Source organism: Protopterus annectens, chromosome 3.part1 (assembly GCF_019279795.1).
Source record: "Protopterus annectens isolate FY-2018-M chromosome 3.part1, PAN1.0, whole genome shotgun sequence".
Lineage (NCBI taxonomy): Eukaryota > Metazoa > Chordata > Ceratodontiformes > Protopteridae > Protopterus > Protopterus annectens.
Window position 1 is genome coordinate 687,649,328 of NC_056732.1, and position 16,655 is coordinate 687,665,982.

A 16,655-nucleotide genomic window follows, 5' to 3' on the forward strand; every position below is an offset into this window, starting at 1 on the left:
GTTAATTGAGGTATTTAAAGCAATGTGAAAACATATGCTTAATTGTATAACTAGCAAAATAAATAATACTGGATATTTCTCAAGATGTGCAAACATCAAAGACATTTTTCTTTAATATCATTTAAGTTTTCACTTAATATCATGCAGCAATTTGAGAGTTACTTATTTTTTTGAAGTAGTAAGTATATAAAGGAATAGCCCTTATTTTCATAACCATACTAGCAAACAGATAGCAACATTTCCGTTATAGTGTGATAAAAACCAGATTTGACAGTGAACAGGCCTGTTTCCCTCATTGTTTTATACCATACACTTCTATAACATACAGGTCTCTCAGTTATGAAATATGAACATAAATTAGAAAACATGAACAGTAAATGGCAAGCAAAGATCAATTTCCCCAATGCAGCACATCCTAGACTAACAATCTTTGTGTTATTTTGTTAATAACTCCTTGCCATTTCTAAATACTGCCTATTATTAACTGGTATGTCACTTAAAGAAACCAAATCCAAAAATGTAAACTGGAGGCACACAAAAAAAGGCATTTCATACTTGAGTGAGTTAAACCACGCATGTCATGGGATATTCGCATCAAAATGAAACTCAATCACATTTAAAGACATTTTATGTAAATGAAACTTAAATAATTTTAACTCTGGAAAAGACTATACATCTGGTTTCTACAGTGGTCTGTAACATATGGAATACTTAATAGGCCTAATTAAATGGACAACAAACCTTTTTTTTGGAAAAGTTCTTGCTTTACTGCAACCTCTGTTTGAAACAACTTCAAGTCTCTCTCTCTCTCTCTCTCTGCAGCTCTTGGCAATGACAGTATTCACAGCTTTTGTTTTCTAGGAACAGAATTTGCTGTGACAATTCTAGTAGTTCATCTTATCCTGACTTTGATGTACTTAAACGGTCCAGCCATCCTCAATCCCCTTTCCCATTTTTGAACATGGGGTCGGGGCATCACTTCACCAGTGACAATCATCTCGAACCAAAGTTTACTCTGCCGCGTGGCTAGCCCTGCAGCAGTAGTTCATCCATACCACTCAATCACGCACTCGCACCTACGGCCAATTTAGAGTGTCCAATCCACGTACTGCATATGTCTTTGGAGTGTGGGAGGAAACCGGAGCACCTGGAAAAAACCAACACGACTGCAGGACTACACACAGAAGGCACCCCAGTCGAAAATCGAACTGCAGAACCTCTTGCTGTGAGGTGACAATGGTAACCACTGCACCACTACGGCCAGCCTTTGATGTACTTAAACATATTTCTGTAAATTGTCCTTGAAAGTTTTTCATCTTCTACACAAACCAACACATATCTTAGTTTGCCTGCTTAACAAACATCTTTGGCTCTATGCTTTTTTTTTTGCTTTTCTTTTTTTTTTCGCACATTTTTATTTTCTTTCAACTGCAAGCCTTCATGTCTGCTGCAGTTTTTATAATAGCTGTACTTCTGTTTCCACAGATTTCCTTCTGGCATTTCCCTTACTCTGGATTTATTTTCATGTATCAGTATTGCAGCTGAAATAGATAATTTGCTTTTCAACCTTCTGCCATTTAACAATTGAGCTGGTGAGGGTCTGAATACCTGTAGTGGAATATTCCCATATAACAGAACTGCAAGTTCAATTTTTGCAACAGCTCTTTCTCATAAGATTCTTCACTGTTTGGACAGTTCTCCCTACTAGTCACCATGTGCATGAATTCTCACATGTTCACACATTTTCTGAATTACCGACTTTGGTACTGCAGGCCAGTGTGACATTTAACACCAGGTATTCCCTGTCTCAAGAACACAGACTTTAATGCAATAATCAAGTATGTGCTTGTTGTGTCGGTCAGTTTGATTGTTTCAGGGAACTTAGAATAATAATACATACATATATATATATATATATATATATATATATATATATAGGTTCCCTGCTTTGCTTTTGACCAAACATATGTTTGTTCAACAAATGCACAGGTGTAATTTAATGTCGATGGTATGGATGGTCAAATGGTAAATATGTAAATATGTCGATATTACAGAATATTGATACAGGTAAGTGGGGTTGTGGGGTTGGGGGGTGACAGTGTGTGTGTGTGTGTGTGTGTGTGTGTGTGTGTGTGTGAGCTAGGGTTAGGGTCGGGAATGAGTGAAGGATGGGTGTTGTGTGTTTGTATGCGAGTTTGTATATTTTAGGGTAAGGGTTGAGTTAAGGGGACATATGCAGTATTATTTGTGTGCATTTGTGAATGTTTGTGTGTTGCAGTCTGTCTTGTATAGTGGCACTGTTATGAGAAGGTTTTAACGATGGTATGGTGTGGTTAGGTTTGGGAGAAGGGACAGCATTATGTTTTTAAAAATATTTCAAAGTCTGTGACTTTCTGTGTAATTGTTTAATTAATTTGAATATTGCCAGATTGATTGAATGTAATTACGTTGATGTGGGTATATAAAGGACTAGAATGTTTTTTTTTAAATTGTTCCATTAGAAGGCAAGAAGTCAAGGTACCAGAACGATTGCATTAATAAAACACTTGTCCTTGGTTGGCGTTTTTTTGCTCCTTTCCTGGTTGTGGCATCTTATGTTTCTAGAGAGTTATTCACTGGATGTGTTTTGAGTTACGTTCCTGCCATGACTATGTGGACCTCTGGAGCTGCAGTCGCCACAGCTGGTAACTCTTTCGCTGATTTGGTTCGTGACCGTGAAATTGGATTAACATCTGATGACTTCTGGACCTCCACAGTTGGGAATGGTGAAGTGGAAAGATTCAAATTGTTGGAGAGACTCATGGTCAAACAGGTAACTATTTTCTTTGACCTTAAGCTATTGGAAAAATATTTCTCATCAAATATCACTCCCAGGGGCTTTCGTATTGATCAGCTGCCAGCTGGAGGTTTTGCCGATGATGAGAGTGACTTATTAGCAGAGTGGAGGCAGGCTTCGCTAGACTGTACTCTAACTTGGCTACGTGTTCTGGTTAAAAGGACCACTCGAAATCTGGAGAAATTGCAGGGGGAGATAGTTATGTTGCAAAATTCTCTTTTGAGTGAGATCTCCCTTAGTAGGTATCAGGAACTTTTTGTTGAAGTTAAAAGTAGTGTGCAAAAGGCAGAAGCCAATGTGGTTGAACGTAAGAAGAAGAAACTCTTACGGGATATCAATGATTTTGTAAACAATTTGGTTTATACCTACTCAAGTAGGGGACGTAATAGTACTCTCAGGAAGAGCAAACAGGGTTTTCCCGGTGCTCGTGATTCATCGGCATCTTCTGGTGAGCAGAGTCTCACCAGAAAAAGCATTTTCTTTGAGGAAATTAGTTTGCGGGTCTCTATGCACTCAAAAACAGTGTAGGGGCCCAGCAGTCCACTTAGCAGCAGCAGGTTCAACCAAAGAGGCAACGTGGGAAGAACAACAGGTAGAATTTGGTGATCATACCCTTGGCCTGGATGCAAGTTATGGACATCTGGACTCTGAAACCGTTTTGGAATATGTTGTAAATGATGCAATTGATGTATATAATGAAGCTAATAATATTGGCAGTAATTTTGCTGCCTTTGTTAATAGTCAAAGGGAAAACAGTACATTAAAAATTGTTAATTTATCTAGCACTGTCATCACTCATGATGCTGAAAAGGCACTTTTAAAGGGGAGAAGTTCGCCCCAACTAGAATTCCATCACTTGCAGACAATATTGGATGTTATAACATTTTGTTGCAAATTGCATTTAAGGATGTTTTTTTATATGAAACAGAAGGGTGATAGTGACAATGTGCAAACAATTGATGAATTGAATAGAAATTACATTTTTTCTGATGATGATGATTTAATGAACCTTAGCATTTATTATGGTGAAGTGTTCAACAATGCATTGAACTGGAAGATATGGGTGTTAGTGATGCTTGTTTTGAAAATGAACCTTTTGTCACTGGTTATGGACATTTAGATTTACCCAAGTTGATTTGCAACAGTACTTTCATGCCCCCCCTAGAACCAGCAATGCCATTAACATTTTTGAAAATTTGGTGTGTAATAAAGTTGAGAGTTATTATGGTAAATTTGTCAGAACCTTTAAGTCTTATAATCTTAATAAATCAAAATGGCAGGCCATGCAGGGATTAAGGTCTAACCCGGATAAGGTTGTATTTAGAGTTGCAGACAAAGGAGGTAATTGGGTGGTAATGAATGTAAGTCAATATGATGAAATGGTGTCAAGAGTTATTATTTGAGGAGGGATATTATGTTAAGTAGAACATAATCCCATCCAGACTTTTGTAACTGAACTCAAAGATATTTTAGAACGTGAGGAGTGAGTTGGCTTTTTGAGGCATAAGGATGTTAAAAAAAATAATTGTTGAAACACCTAGACATCCTTTTCTATATGCCTCACCAAAGATTCATAAAGACCTAGTCAAACCCCCAGGGCTGCCGATTATTTCTGGCAAAGGGTCTTATTTGGAAAATGTTAACATTTTTTTGGACTTTCATCTTAAAAGGCATCTAACTACCATACCTTCTCAGGTTAAAAACACTCAGGAGATTTGTCAGGACTTGTTAAACCTTGAATGGTAGGAAGATTATTTTTGGGGAGTGGCGGATGTTAAGGCCCTATACACCAATATTGAAAAAAGATGGGGAATGGAAGCTGTTGCTAGACGGTTGGGAGAGGGACCACGCACTGTATTTTCTTTGACCATCATGGAATTTTGTTTGACTCACAATTATTTTAGGTGGAAAAATGAATTTTTCTTGCAAAAGAGGGGCAAGGCAATGGGGGTAGCTTTTGCCCCTGCTTATGCCATTATGTACATGGGAGATTTTGAAAACCAGTTTATGTTGTTGGATGATTATTTTTTGAGGAATGTAGTTTATTATAAAAGGTACATTGATGATTTACTCTTTGTTTACAAGGGAAGTGAAAGAGAGTTCAGGGATTTTATGGATGGTCTTAATGAAAATCCGCATGGTTTAAACTGTTCTTGGGGTATCCATAGGTCCAGTGTCACATTTTTGGATGTGGTTCTTTATGTGGACAATAAAAGTAACATCCAGTTTAAACCTTACAGAAAGCCAACCTGTGTTAACAATTTTTTGCATGCCTCTAGTATGCACCCGCCCCATCTCATACAGTCTTTGCCTTTTGGTGAATTCAAGAGAATTCTCAACAATACCTCTGATGTTAGGTTGTATGAAAGTTTTTTGAATGAGGTGTTTGGTAGATTATTTGTTAGAGGTTATGAGGAAGGCTTGCTGTTAAAAGCTAAAAATAAGGCAATGGGGAATATGGAGGGGCTTGTTAGGAGAACTGTCATCCACAGAAGGGAAGTTTGGTATACAGAGACTAATCGTGTAGATGAAAAAGATAAAGTATTTTTGTTACAAGATATACTGACTTTTCGGCCTTCTTGGAAAGAACAATTAGACAAGCATGGGAAACAGTATGTGAGGATAGCTCTATAGGATTTTTATTTCCCAAACACTTTGTTTTTTTCTTATGGGAGGTATAATAATCTTAAAGAGTTGTTGAATAAGAAACACGTAAGTCCTGTAGGTCAGTGTAGGTTGGATAATAGGGTAGGTTATCCATTGTTGTGGACATTGTTCAATATGCAATCGGGTTAGGAATCTACATGACCATAGAATCAATGGGAAGTTGTATAGAGCTTGTGAATTTTATGATTGTAACAGCTGTGGTGTTTATATTTTGGATTGTAATTGTCATCCAGCTCAATGGTATATTGGTCAAACCACTAGGAAGGTTCTGGTTCGCATTTTGTAACATTCAGGGGATGTTAGAAGAAAAAGTTGAAAGCCCAGTGGCTATGCATTTTCTGTCTAAGCATCAGGGTCAGGATGAGAGTCTATTTTTCAGTGTTTTGGCATGACCTAATGGCATGAGAGGTAATTTTAGAACTGAGTTATCTAGACTTGAGAGCAGATTAATTATCAATTTTCATACTTTGCAGCCAAATGGAATGAATTTGGAAAACAATTTAATTTTATAGTGTAAAATATAGGGTGCCATCAGTATTGTTGGATGGGGTGGATGTGTATGTGTTTATGTGTATATATGTACATACATACATACATACATATATATATATATATATATATATATATATATGTGTGTGTGTGTGTGTGTGTGTATGTATTTATATGCACATTTATATGTGCTTTTGGCATGAATGTGTGCTGTTTGTGTGTTTGTTGGGAAATTTCATGCACATAAAAAGTATTTTTTTACATACAATGTTAGATAATATCATTTGAAGAACATGAATCTTAATGTTGTCTATGAAATCGCAAAATAGTGCACATGTGATGTGGTAAATTATACTGAATGCAAATTCATTCTTTGAGATTAAAAATGTGTACTGTTGGTAATTTTGATTATTTCTATGATGAAAATACATTTGGTATGCATAGTAAATGTTGGGTATTTGTTTGGGATCTGCTCTTTTCTTAAAGAAATATTTTCAAAGTCTGTGACTTTCTGCTTAATTGTTTAATTAATTGGAATATTGCCAGATTGATTGAATGTAATTACGTTGATGTGGGTATATAAAGGACTAGAATGTTTTTTTTTTAATTGTTCCATTAGAAGGCAAGAAGCCGAGGTACCAGAAGATTGCATTAATAAAACACTTGTCCATGGTTGGCGTTTTTTGCTCCTTTCCTGGTTGTGGCATCTTATGTTTCTAGAGAACTAGGTACATTTGCCATAACAGCTCATTACACAGAAAACTGATTCCTCATTCAGACCATTGCTTGCAAGTTGTTATCAGGCAGATGGACCACCTGGCTCTTGTCTGAGGGATCTCTCTTTGTACCAAGACAATAAGAGCACCACAAACCCAATAAACCAAAAAAGGAAACCGGACAGGCAGAGATAAAAGCCACAAAAATTGTGGCTTTTATCTCTGCCTGTCTGGTTTCCTTTTTTGGTTTATTGGGCTCTCTCTTTCTAGCTGCCCTACCACCATACAGTATGCAATGGGTTAACAATTCCAATATGGTCTGTCATTGGGAGGCCAAAATATCATGTTGGTTTCCTTGGGATGCACTCAGCCACACTGGGTTCTCACCAAGCCTGCGCCATGACCAGGTCAATCATGTGATTCCCAAAGGGAAACTACTCAAAATGATGATAGGCCAGTCAGAAAGGCCTCCATCAGAATTTCATTAGGATGGGCATCTACAGGACAAGTATACCTCTGCCTCATTAGTTTCCATATGCCCACAAATCTGGCACCACCTGGAAGTGACTGAGGGTATCTCTCCCCTTCTCTGACATCTGACTCAGGTGACAGAGACCCTGTTGGACAGTCAATGTTCCTTTTACATGTTTTCTTCTTAGGCAGATCCAGAGGGCAATTTTCTGAATGGATGAAAGATGGATAAGGCCTTCAAGGGTTTTTCAGAACCTCCTGCCTCTGGAGTTCATGACTGGTGCCCCAAAGCTTAAAATTACTGGGTGCTGAGGGATGGAGTTGAGGCCAACAGTACAGCTGATCTGACAGTTTTGGTACACAAGTTAATTGCTCTATGTATTCAAATGCTGATGTTATACTTATCAGAACAAACAAAATTAGCATTGAACCCAGAGTAAACACCAGAGCCATGGTCCCAGTATCAAAAGATGTCGACCCAGAAAACACAGATGCTCGTGAAACCAACTATGACACCAACAAATCAGGTAAAATAACGTAATACTGAGCGCTCAATTTCAACCTCTTGGTGTCTAATCACTCTTGATATCGAGCACCTAGTGACAGAACCAGGGGAATTGGTGCTGAAGGGTCTAGACCTCCCTAAGCTGATGCAGAAAGCACTAGCAAAACAGTAGTCTTGATGACTCTGGAGCTGAGCAGAATCCTGGGAAGGAGTCTGTGCTGATGATGCCAAGGGAACTATCTTCTCCACCCTAGAGACAGAGGGGGATAATGATGCCATCCAAATCAATTTGAGCATTGAAAAGGCTCTCATAATGCGCTCCAAGTCATATTGCACAATGGCACTTCTGACAGACCTTATTGACCTAGTGGTTAGTGTTGACAATGGTCAAAATACCAAAAATGTAATGATCTCCTACTCCAAGGAAAAGCTCCCAGCTGTCTTCCTTGAGGAAAGATCTTGTATGAGGGACACCTGCATTTGTGAGATTTCTCAAAGGGGAGGTCTGGTAAGAAGCCTGTGAAAAAGTTATGAATGGCTAAGATCCTGTCCTGAACTGAGGGAGAGGCTGAGAAGATCTCAACAGTTGGCTTTCCATCCTCAGTGCCTTATGGGAGGACAACCAATTATTGGAGGGTTGGTTTGCCTTCCTCTTCTCCATTTTTATTCCTTGTCTTCCTTCACTTGGCACATGGGTTCCTCTGATGTAAGAAGAAAACCTTTCAGAATAAGCTTCTTACACATTTCCTGCAAACTCTGGTGTCCAAAGGTTTTGTAGATGTCACATGGCTCCTTGAGGATATCAGGGCCAAGACACACTACAGAGAGCTCAAGGGTGTGTTCAGGCAGGGTCTTGTGGCCACAACGGCCACATGTCTAAAACCCAGAGGGCTTGTCCGTTAACATACAAGTGCTATTCAAGCACTATTACATTAATGAAGTAGGTATGCAACATTTTTTTTTTTATTAATCCTTAAATTACTTCTAACAAAGTAACTGTAAGAGGACAATCTGCAGAAAGATGTAGTACTGACAGCTTATCTTAGGTTATGTCCAAAATTCCTAACCAGGAGTGGAAAGGAGAAAAGAAGAAACTTAAATGCCTTAACAGCAATTAGAAAGGGTAGCGTTGCCACCTCACAGCAAGAGGTTCTCCGGTTCGATCCTCGGCTGGGGTGCCTTCTGTGCGGAGTCTGCATGTCCTCCCTGTGGTCACGTGGGTTTCCTCCGGGTGCTCCGGTTTCCTCCCACATCAAAAAGACATGCTGTAGGTGGATTGGACACTCCAAATTGGCCTTAGGTAGGTGTGTGTGTGTGTGTGTGTGTGTGTGTGTGTGTGTGTGTGTGTGTGTGTGTGTGTGTGTGTGTGTGTGTATATATACCTTCTGTGGAACTGGCAACTTGACACTGTAAAACTCCACTGCCAATGAGTGGACAGTTGATCTGCTGTGGCAACCTCTAACCGGGAAAAGCCGAAAGAAGAAGAAGAATCTTTAACTATTAAAATAACTAACAGAAACTACTGAAGACAATCATTATATTGAACTGCAGAGGTCGTGCCTGCATGTGAATGGTGGCAAATGAAATATGAGGTGGGGAAGAGATAATGCATTGTGGAAGACAGGTGGAGTAGCCAGAGCTCTGAGAATGAGTTCTGTTTGCCTATTGGCACCTGGCACCTGGCACCTATCAGTTCCACACACTAAAGTGTATGGACTGAACAATCTCAGATTTTTATATTATTTTTTATCGCAAACATGCAGCACATCTTTTGCAAATATTAAACAGTACATGTTTTACAACATTTCTACATCATATTTCCAGAATTTTCCTGCTAAGCTGTGAAAGAAGAAAATTTTTCCTGAATGATGTGGGAATACACAAAGCACTTTGAAGAAAAAATAACTGTTTCATTTGATGTCAGACACTTCATGTAATTCAATGTCAACATACCTGTCACCTGTGGTACATATGGAACTGACAGCCTATCCACACTGTAACCACTGCCACCCAATGACTCAGCAATCACATTAGGGAGGAAAATAAAATCCTTCTCTAGCTTTTCCACTGCTCGAGGAATATTGCTTAATAAAACAAAACAGAGAAGTTAGGACAAACAAATGCATGCAGTATCATTCATCAATTAAAAATATATTCAGCATTCAACTAACCCAATTCAACACACTAACACTTGGATGACAGCAACAGCCAGTTCCTGAACACACAGCAACACTGTACTGCTTCTACAGTTCACGAAGGGGCCACTGAGTGAGTACTGTAACTGTTCTGCTACATGCTAGCACAGCTTAACTGTATTTCCTTGTGTCACTATTACAAAATGCTGTATGTCAAACTTGGTCAAGTTTTTGCTCAATTACATGCAGACACACATGTACAGGTGTGAGCATGCACACAGAGATACACGCATCTCATATTGTCATAAAGCCATTTCAGCCTATACTTTACCTGCTCTAGTAATCTGTTCTCAGAAATAAAGGATTTCTCTTCTTTAGCTCTCAGTTTACCACAGTTGATTTGTTGGTTATTCCTTTCTCTCCTATTCTTTCCTTTATCTGTGGTTCTGCACTCTCCATAATACTCTTTACCAACACATGCATCCACGTCAGGTTACTTTTGTTTCATCTCTGCTCCACAGTAGGACATTAATGAACCTTCTAGTCCCGCTGCAGGTACTTGGATACATTTTTCAGTACTGACATTACAGTGCAGCATAAGGGCAATGCTGCACTCCTGAGTGTATGGTCCTTTGGATGAGACATTCAGCCAAGGCCCCATCTGCCCGAGCTGGTGGTAGCTCAGGTGGCTGTAGTAGATCAAATGGCACTTACTGAAAAAAGAATATTGGAAGTTCCCCAATGCCTAGCCTAATTTCCCCCAGTCAATACGAATACCACCTCAGGTATCCTCTGAAAAGAGGGCACTGGCTTAGTAAGACTAACCTGTTCAACAAAGAACGCAAGTACGCAAACAAGTAAATAAATAAAATAAAGCAAAGTACAATAATCTTGTTACTGTTACACATGTACTACCACCTAAATAATAAACCTTTAGATTATAACACTATATTTTTTAACCTTACTAACAAGCACAAGGGCTTGTCATGAAGTAGAATAAAGCAAAATGAAAACAAGCAAGATGCAGTTGTGTCACACTTACCATAATTTTAGATGTTCGAGTATATCAGTGTTGCAGTACTAATTCTTTGGTCTTCCTGACATGCAGAAGCCTGTGACTGGCCACATTTCTGGAGATTTTACATCATCCATAGCTCATGGACATCCAACAACAGACATCTAAATGTCAGAGTATAAGAATGGCATCTGTTTAACAGTGAACAAGCAGTCTGTCTCAGGACAGCACAACCTCCCCAGTTCTCTCGATTTAAGTGAGAAGGAGGAAACAGCATAAAAGGCAGAGAGGGGATGACAGAGATAAGAGAACTATCTGCAGAAAAACTTCTCTACCCCTTCCACCCAGCAAGAGGAAGAGAAGCAGTCAGCAGACAGAGGGATTGGAAGGGTAGGTGTATGCACTGCAACATTCATCTGCTTGAACATCTACAATTACGGTTAAGTGGGACACAACTGTTTATGTTCTTCATAGTCAATGTTGCAATACTGATTTTTTGGAGGATTCCCATAGCTAACACTTGGTGGGGGGGCCATCTGTATGACCCTAGGCAATAAGGTTTAGCAGGATGGTAGCGGCAAAACCTGCTCTATCCTTGGAAACATTGCCTAAATTATAGTGGGCTGTAAAAATGTGCATGGAGGTCTATGTGGCTGCCTCTAGGATGGCCTAGGTAGGGACTCATTTGAGGAAAGCAGTGGTAGTTGCCTCATACCTGTTGGAGTGGGGTTGAATGTACCAAGGTAATTTCTTTTCCATGGTGTGAGCAACAGAACATAATGCAGTTTGCTATTCATTCTGAAATGGTTTGTTTGGACACAGGCTTGTGCTGTTTACCCTCTGTGAAACCAAAACTAATTGCTCCATTACATTTTTTTGTCCTGCCTAAACAGTACCTAATCTGTCTGTGCACATCCAGGGACCAGAGGACTTACTCTGCCTAGTTCTCTGGATTTGGGAAGAAGACTGGTAGGTGGACAACCTGGTTTAAAGTTCTAATACCACCTTAGGCATAAAGGGTGGGTTTCTTCTGAGGGTTACTTTATCACTGTAAAAGACAGTGAAAGGTTCTTTATGCACAAGGGCTTGTAGTTCTGAGACTCTCCTAACTGATATGATAGCTGTAAGAAATGCAGTATTCTGGGTGAGTATCGTTAGATAGGCAGTGACCCCAGTTTCATAAGGGGGCAAGAGTAGATTTTTAGCAGATAATTTAGACCCCATACAGGAATGGGATTCCTTCTGGGAGGTTTCAAATAAATCATCCCATTCAGAAAAAGTTTCATGTAAGGGTGCGATAAGATAGGTGCGGTGCTCTGCAAGCAAGCTGATATTGCAGATGCATGTGCCTTAATTCTGGAATATGATATTCTTAGTCTAAACAGGTCTGACAGACACTGAGTCGATATAGTGCTGACAATCTTGCTGTGACACCAGATGGAAAATCCTTTCATTTTGCCAGGTATGATTTCCTGATATTGGGTTTCCTTGTTTCCCTTAAAACGAAAAGCACATCCTTGGGATAGTATGTATTACCAAGTGTCAAAACCGAATTCTCCACACTGTTAACCTGAGGGTGGCTAGGTTGGGGGGGGGGTGCAGATCCCTTGGCTTGGCTGAGGAGCTTTACTTCCTGTGGTATGATGCAGAATCTCCCCTCACTGAGTGTCAGAAGGAGGGAGAACCAGTGTTGTCTCGGCCAGAAAGGGGCCATTTGGATAATGCTGGATCTGTCCACCCTGACATTAGTTAGCATCCTTGGGATCAAGGGTAAGGGCAGAAAACCATACAGAAACCAGTTTGTTCATTTGAAATAGTGTCTATTTTCCAAATTCCTATCTGTTGAGTTCTGGAGCAGAACTTCTGTAGTAGTTTGTTGTGGTGGGAGGCAAACAACTCTATTAAGGTGACCCCCCACTGTATAGTTAGGACCAAGAAGACCTCTTTTTTCAGCATTCATTTGTTGGAATCTAGAAGACTCCTGCTTAGAGAATCTGCCAGGGTATTATTTTAAAGAATATAAGAAGCTATGAGGGTTAGCCCCATTTCTTGAGCCAGTAACCAAATCTTCCTGAAAAGGCTGCACAGAGTAGGACAGAGTTGCCCCTTGTTTGTTTACGCAACACATAATTATGGTGTTGCCTCTCCAGATCTGAATGGTCCCCTGAACTTAAGTTCTGTTGGAAAACTTCTATGGCCAGGAAGACTGCTAGCAGCTCCTTCTGATTTAGATGCAATTTTCTCTGCTGAGGAGACCAAATGTCCTGCACTTTTAGGAAACCTAACTGGGTCCTCCCAAGCTATGTCCTAACTATATGTGGTGATGATCTTGGTTCTGCTGTATGGTGTTCTTCCATCAAAGGAGTTCCTATTTCAGGCATGGAAGGAGAGACAGTAGGGCTTCCAATGGTTGGGAATGCTGTTCCCAAGCATTTCAGGAACCACTGAAGTTTTCTCACATGTGACTTTGTAAGTGGGATCATATGAATGCAGGATACCATACACCCCAGAATCCTCAATAAGTCCCTTGCTAGGATAAGCTGCTTTGGAAGCAGACTGTTCAGCCTGTTGAGAAGGAAATCTTGTCCCAGGGAAGGAAGGCTTTTTGTTGGACCATATTTATGAGAGTTCCCAGACAGAGGATCTTTGTTAGAGGAACAGTTTGTGAACTGAAGGTTTAAGCCATCTAGTGTCTCTAATGTGTTTTTTCCCTGAATAAGACAGTCATCTAAGTAGGGATAAATGTGGACCTCCAAGAGTTCTGCAATGTGTTATCAGAGGAGCTAAATACTTCTGACAGCAGTAGATAGGCTAAATGTTAAAGCACTGAATTGGAAATAAGAGTCTGCTGCTATATACAAATCAAAGGTACTTTCTGTGACTGTCTGCTAGGGGACAAGGAGGTTGTGTCTTTTTGGTCTACAGTGATCACAAAGGCATCTTGGAAGATTATGTATAGTAGTTTTTGCAAAACAAGTGTCGCTCATCTTATATGCATTAAGAAGACAATGAGACTTGGGTGTTTAAGTACTTTATTGTATACAAACACATCAGGACAAATGGCAGGAATGTTGAATTTAAGCAAACTATCTAACTAACTGATTGACTACATACTTGCATGCTCTCACTCTGGCTGCTCACTCAAAATGGCACTCTTGCTTGCACGTGCTCAGTACTTATATGCATGTGCCCACTGACTGAAATGCTTCTTAAAGGCACTGACCTACATCCACCCTCTTTACTGAGCTCTCTCATATACAATGACATTTTAATAGGCATGCAATTATACAGATGCTAACAAAGAAAAACAGTCATGTCTAGGTTGCCAAGTATCTGGAACTAGGTTTTGAGATGCGACCTGATCTCGTAACATAATAGTTAGAACTAGGTTTAGCAACAGGGACAGTCACTGGGGAATGTTCTGATTGCACAGTCTCAAAGATTTTCTCAGGAATGGGTATTGCTGATGGAATGTCCTCTGGAACACGAACACTGGACAAGTCACTCTGAGAAATAATGTCTGTCATAGGCAAGATGCTGGAACACTGGTTTGGACACTGGTAACAAATGCTTCTGATTTTGTCTGAATTCCATTCCTTGTGATTCTACAATATATGATCTCGGCTCTTGACACAAACGTTTCACAAACCCAATGTGATCCAAACCTTTTGACATCTGCATCCTCAGTATCTCCCCTTTTTTCAATGAACTGAGTGGTTTGCTGGTTTTATCACAGTAAGACATCTGGGACAAACGCTTCTTCAACAGTTGGGCTTTTACTGCTTTGTTGTTCTTAGTACATGGAAACAATAAATTACTGCTGATTGTTAATGTGGTTCTGGTTTGTCTCGACATAAGTGCCTGGGCAGGTGAACCACGATGTTTATCACGAGGAATGTTTCTGAGACTTAGCAAGTTTAAAAAAAAACATCAGTATTGTTATGTCTGGATTTCTCTAACAGCTGTTTTGCACTTTGAACTGCACTTTTAGCCAAACCCTTTGACTGAGGGTATTCAGGACTACTCGTAATATGAACAAAGTTCCACTCTTCTGCAAATTGTTTGAACTGCTGACTTGTAAACTGTGCACCATTGTCAGAAATGACTCTGTGTAGACTACCATGGACAGAAAAATAATGCTTCAATATAGTAATGACAGTACTGGAAGTTAGGTTGGGAAGCTGGTCAATCTTAAACCAATCTGAATAAGAGTCTAATAATACCAAATAATGATGACCATTCCACTCAAAGATATCTGTGCTACTGTCAACCAAAGTAGTTTAGGAATTTTGCTTAACTGAAGTGGTTCTTTTTGTTGATGCAGCTGTGCACTACTACTTACTGAACACGATGAAAGTACTTTCAAGATATCTCGTGGCATAGAAGGACAAAATACTAGACATCTCGCCCTTCTTTTTGTAGAATCAGTTCCTGGGTGGCCATGATGCAAGATGTTAATGTATACTTGTTGCAAGGACTTTGAAACAATCACTTCAGGACCTTTCATTTTGATGCCACTGTCTGACAAAATCTCATCTCTGTATGGAAAAGATGGCTGCACTTCTACTGGTAAACAAGATTGCTTGGAAGGCCATCCTGGACTGATAAAGTGGTTGAGCTTCTGGAGAATTGGATCTGAAGCTGTGTAAGTTCTGAGTTCATCAAGACATGTGAAAGAAAGATTTATCACTTCCATGAACTCAAAATCAAGTTGCTCATTGTTATGCTGCTGTGTGGTTTTCCTGGGCAATCTGGATAAGGTATCAGCAAGATAAAGAAGTTTGCCTTTTGTGTAAACAAGAGTGAACATGTACTTCTGCAACTTGAGTATCATACATTGCAATCTGGCAGGAGCTGTATGCATAAGCTTTCTCAAAACAATGACTAAAGGTTGGTGATCAGTATCGATCTGGATAGGTCTTCCATAAATATAATCATGAAACTTCGAATATGCAAACATAATTGCCAAAAGCTCTTTCTCAATCTGGGCATATTCCAACTCAGTTTGGGTAAGAGTTCTCGATGTATAGGCTACTAGTCTAACCTCTTGAAGAATGACTGCACCTAGACCAAACTTAGAAGCATCACAGGAAAGAGTAACTGGTTTGTGAACATCATAGTAGCTGAGAGTTGGTGGGTTAGCAATTTTCTGTTTCAGGACATCAAATACCATTTGGTGCCATTCTGATCATGAACAAATTATATCTTAGCATGTCAGCTCCACTAAGAGAGTTGAAAGTTGACTTAAATCTAGACTGAACTTGCCTAGACAGTTGACCATTTCAAGAAAATGTTGTAGGACTTGCACATTGTCTGGAGCTGGCATCTCGAGAACTGCTGTTTGCTTGGAAGGATATGGTCATAAGCCTGAACTGGAGGATTCAGCTTAAGATTTACTTCACATGCTGTTTCCAGAACTTTCTTGAGGTTTCTGTCATGTTCGACTTCACCATTGCCTCCTACTAGAATATCATCTACTATAATAGCCCATGGATAGCCTGAAAAAATTTGCTCCATTGCACGCTAAGGCTTCACCGGCAGAATTTATTCCAAATGGCATTCTCAGAAATCTGCACCTTCCAAATAGTGTACTGAATGTGGTTAACAATGCAGATTTTCATTCAAGCAAAATTTGTCAAAATGAATTCTTTAACCTAAGAAAAGAGTGGCATTTGGCATGAGGGCAGCAACCTCTTTGACTGTGGGCATTTGATGATAAGGTCTTTTTAATGTTTTGTTCAGATCTCTTGGATCAATACATATTCTGATAACATCTGAGCTTTTCTTATGAGCTACCACCATGGAGAATACCCATTCAGTA

The 16,655-nt window shown here is 39.6% G+C and overlaps 1 protein-coding gene across 1 annotated transcript in view; it reads right to left on the reverse strand.

The window, feature by feature from the left end:
• Nucleotides 1-16,655, reverse strand: part of EFR3A (EFR3 homolog A) — a 2,300,516-nt gene that overhangs the window by 418,070 nt on the left and 1,865,791 nt on the right. The window contains exon 19 of the mRNA XM_044066245.1: nt 9,638-9,768. Within this exon, the coding sequence (XP_043922180.1) occupies nt 9,638-9,768 (131 nt within the window). The remainder of the gene's footprint in view (nt 1-9,637; nt 9,769-16,655) is intronic.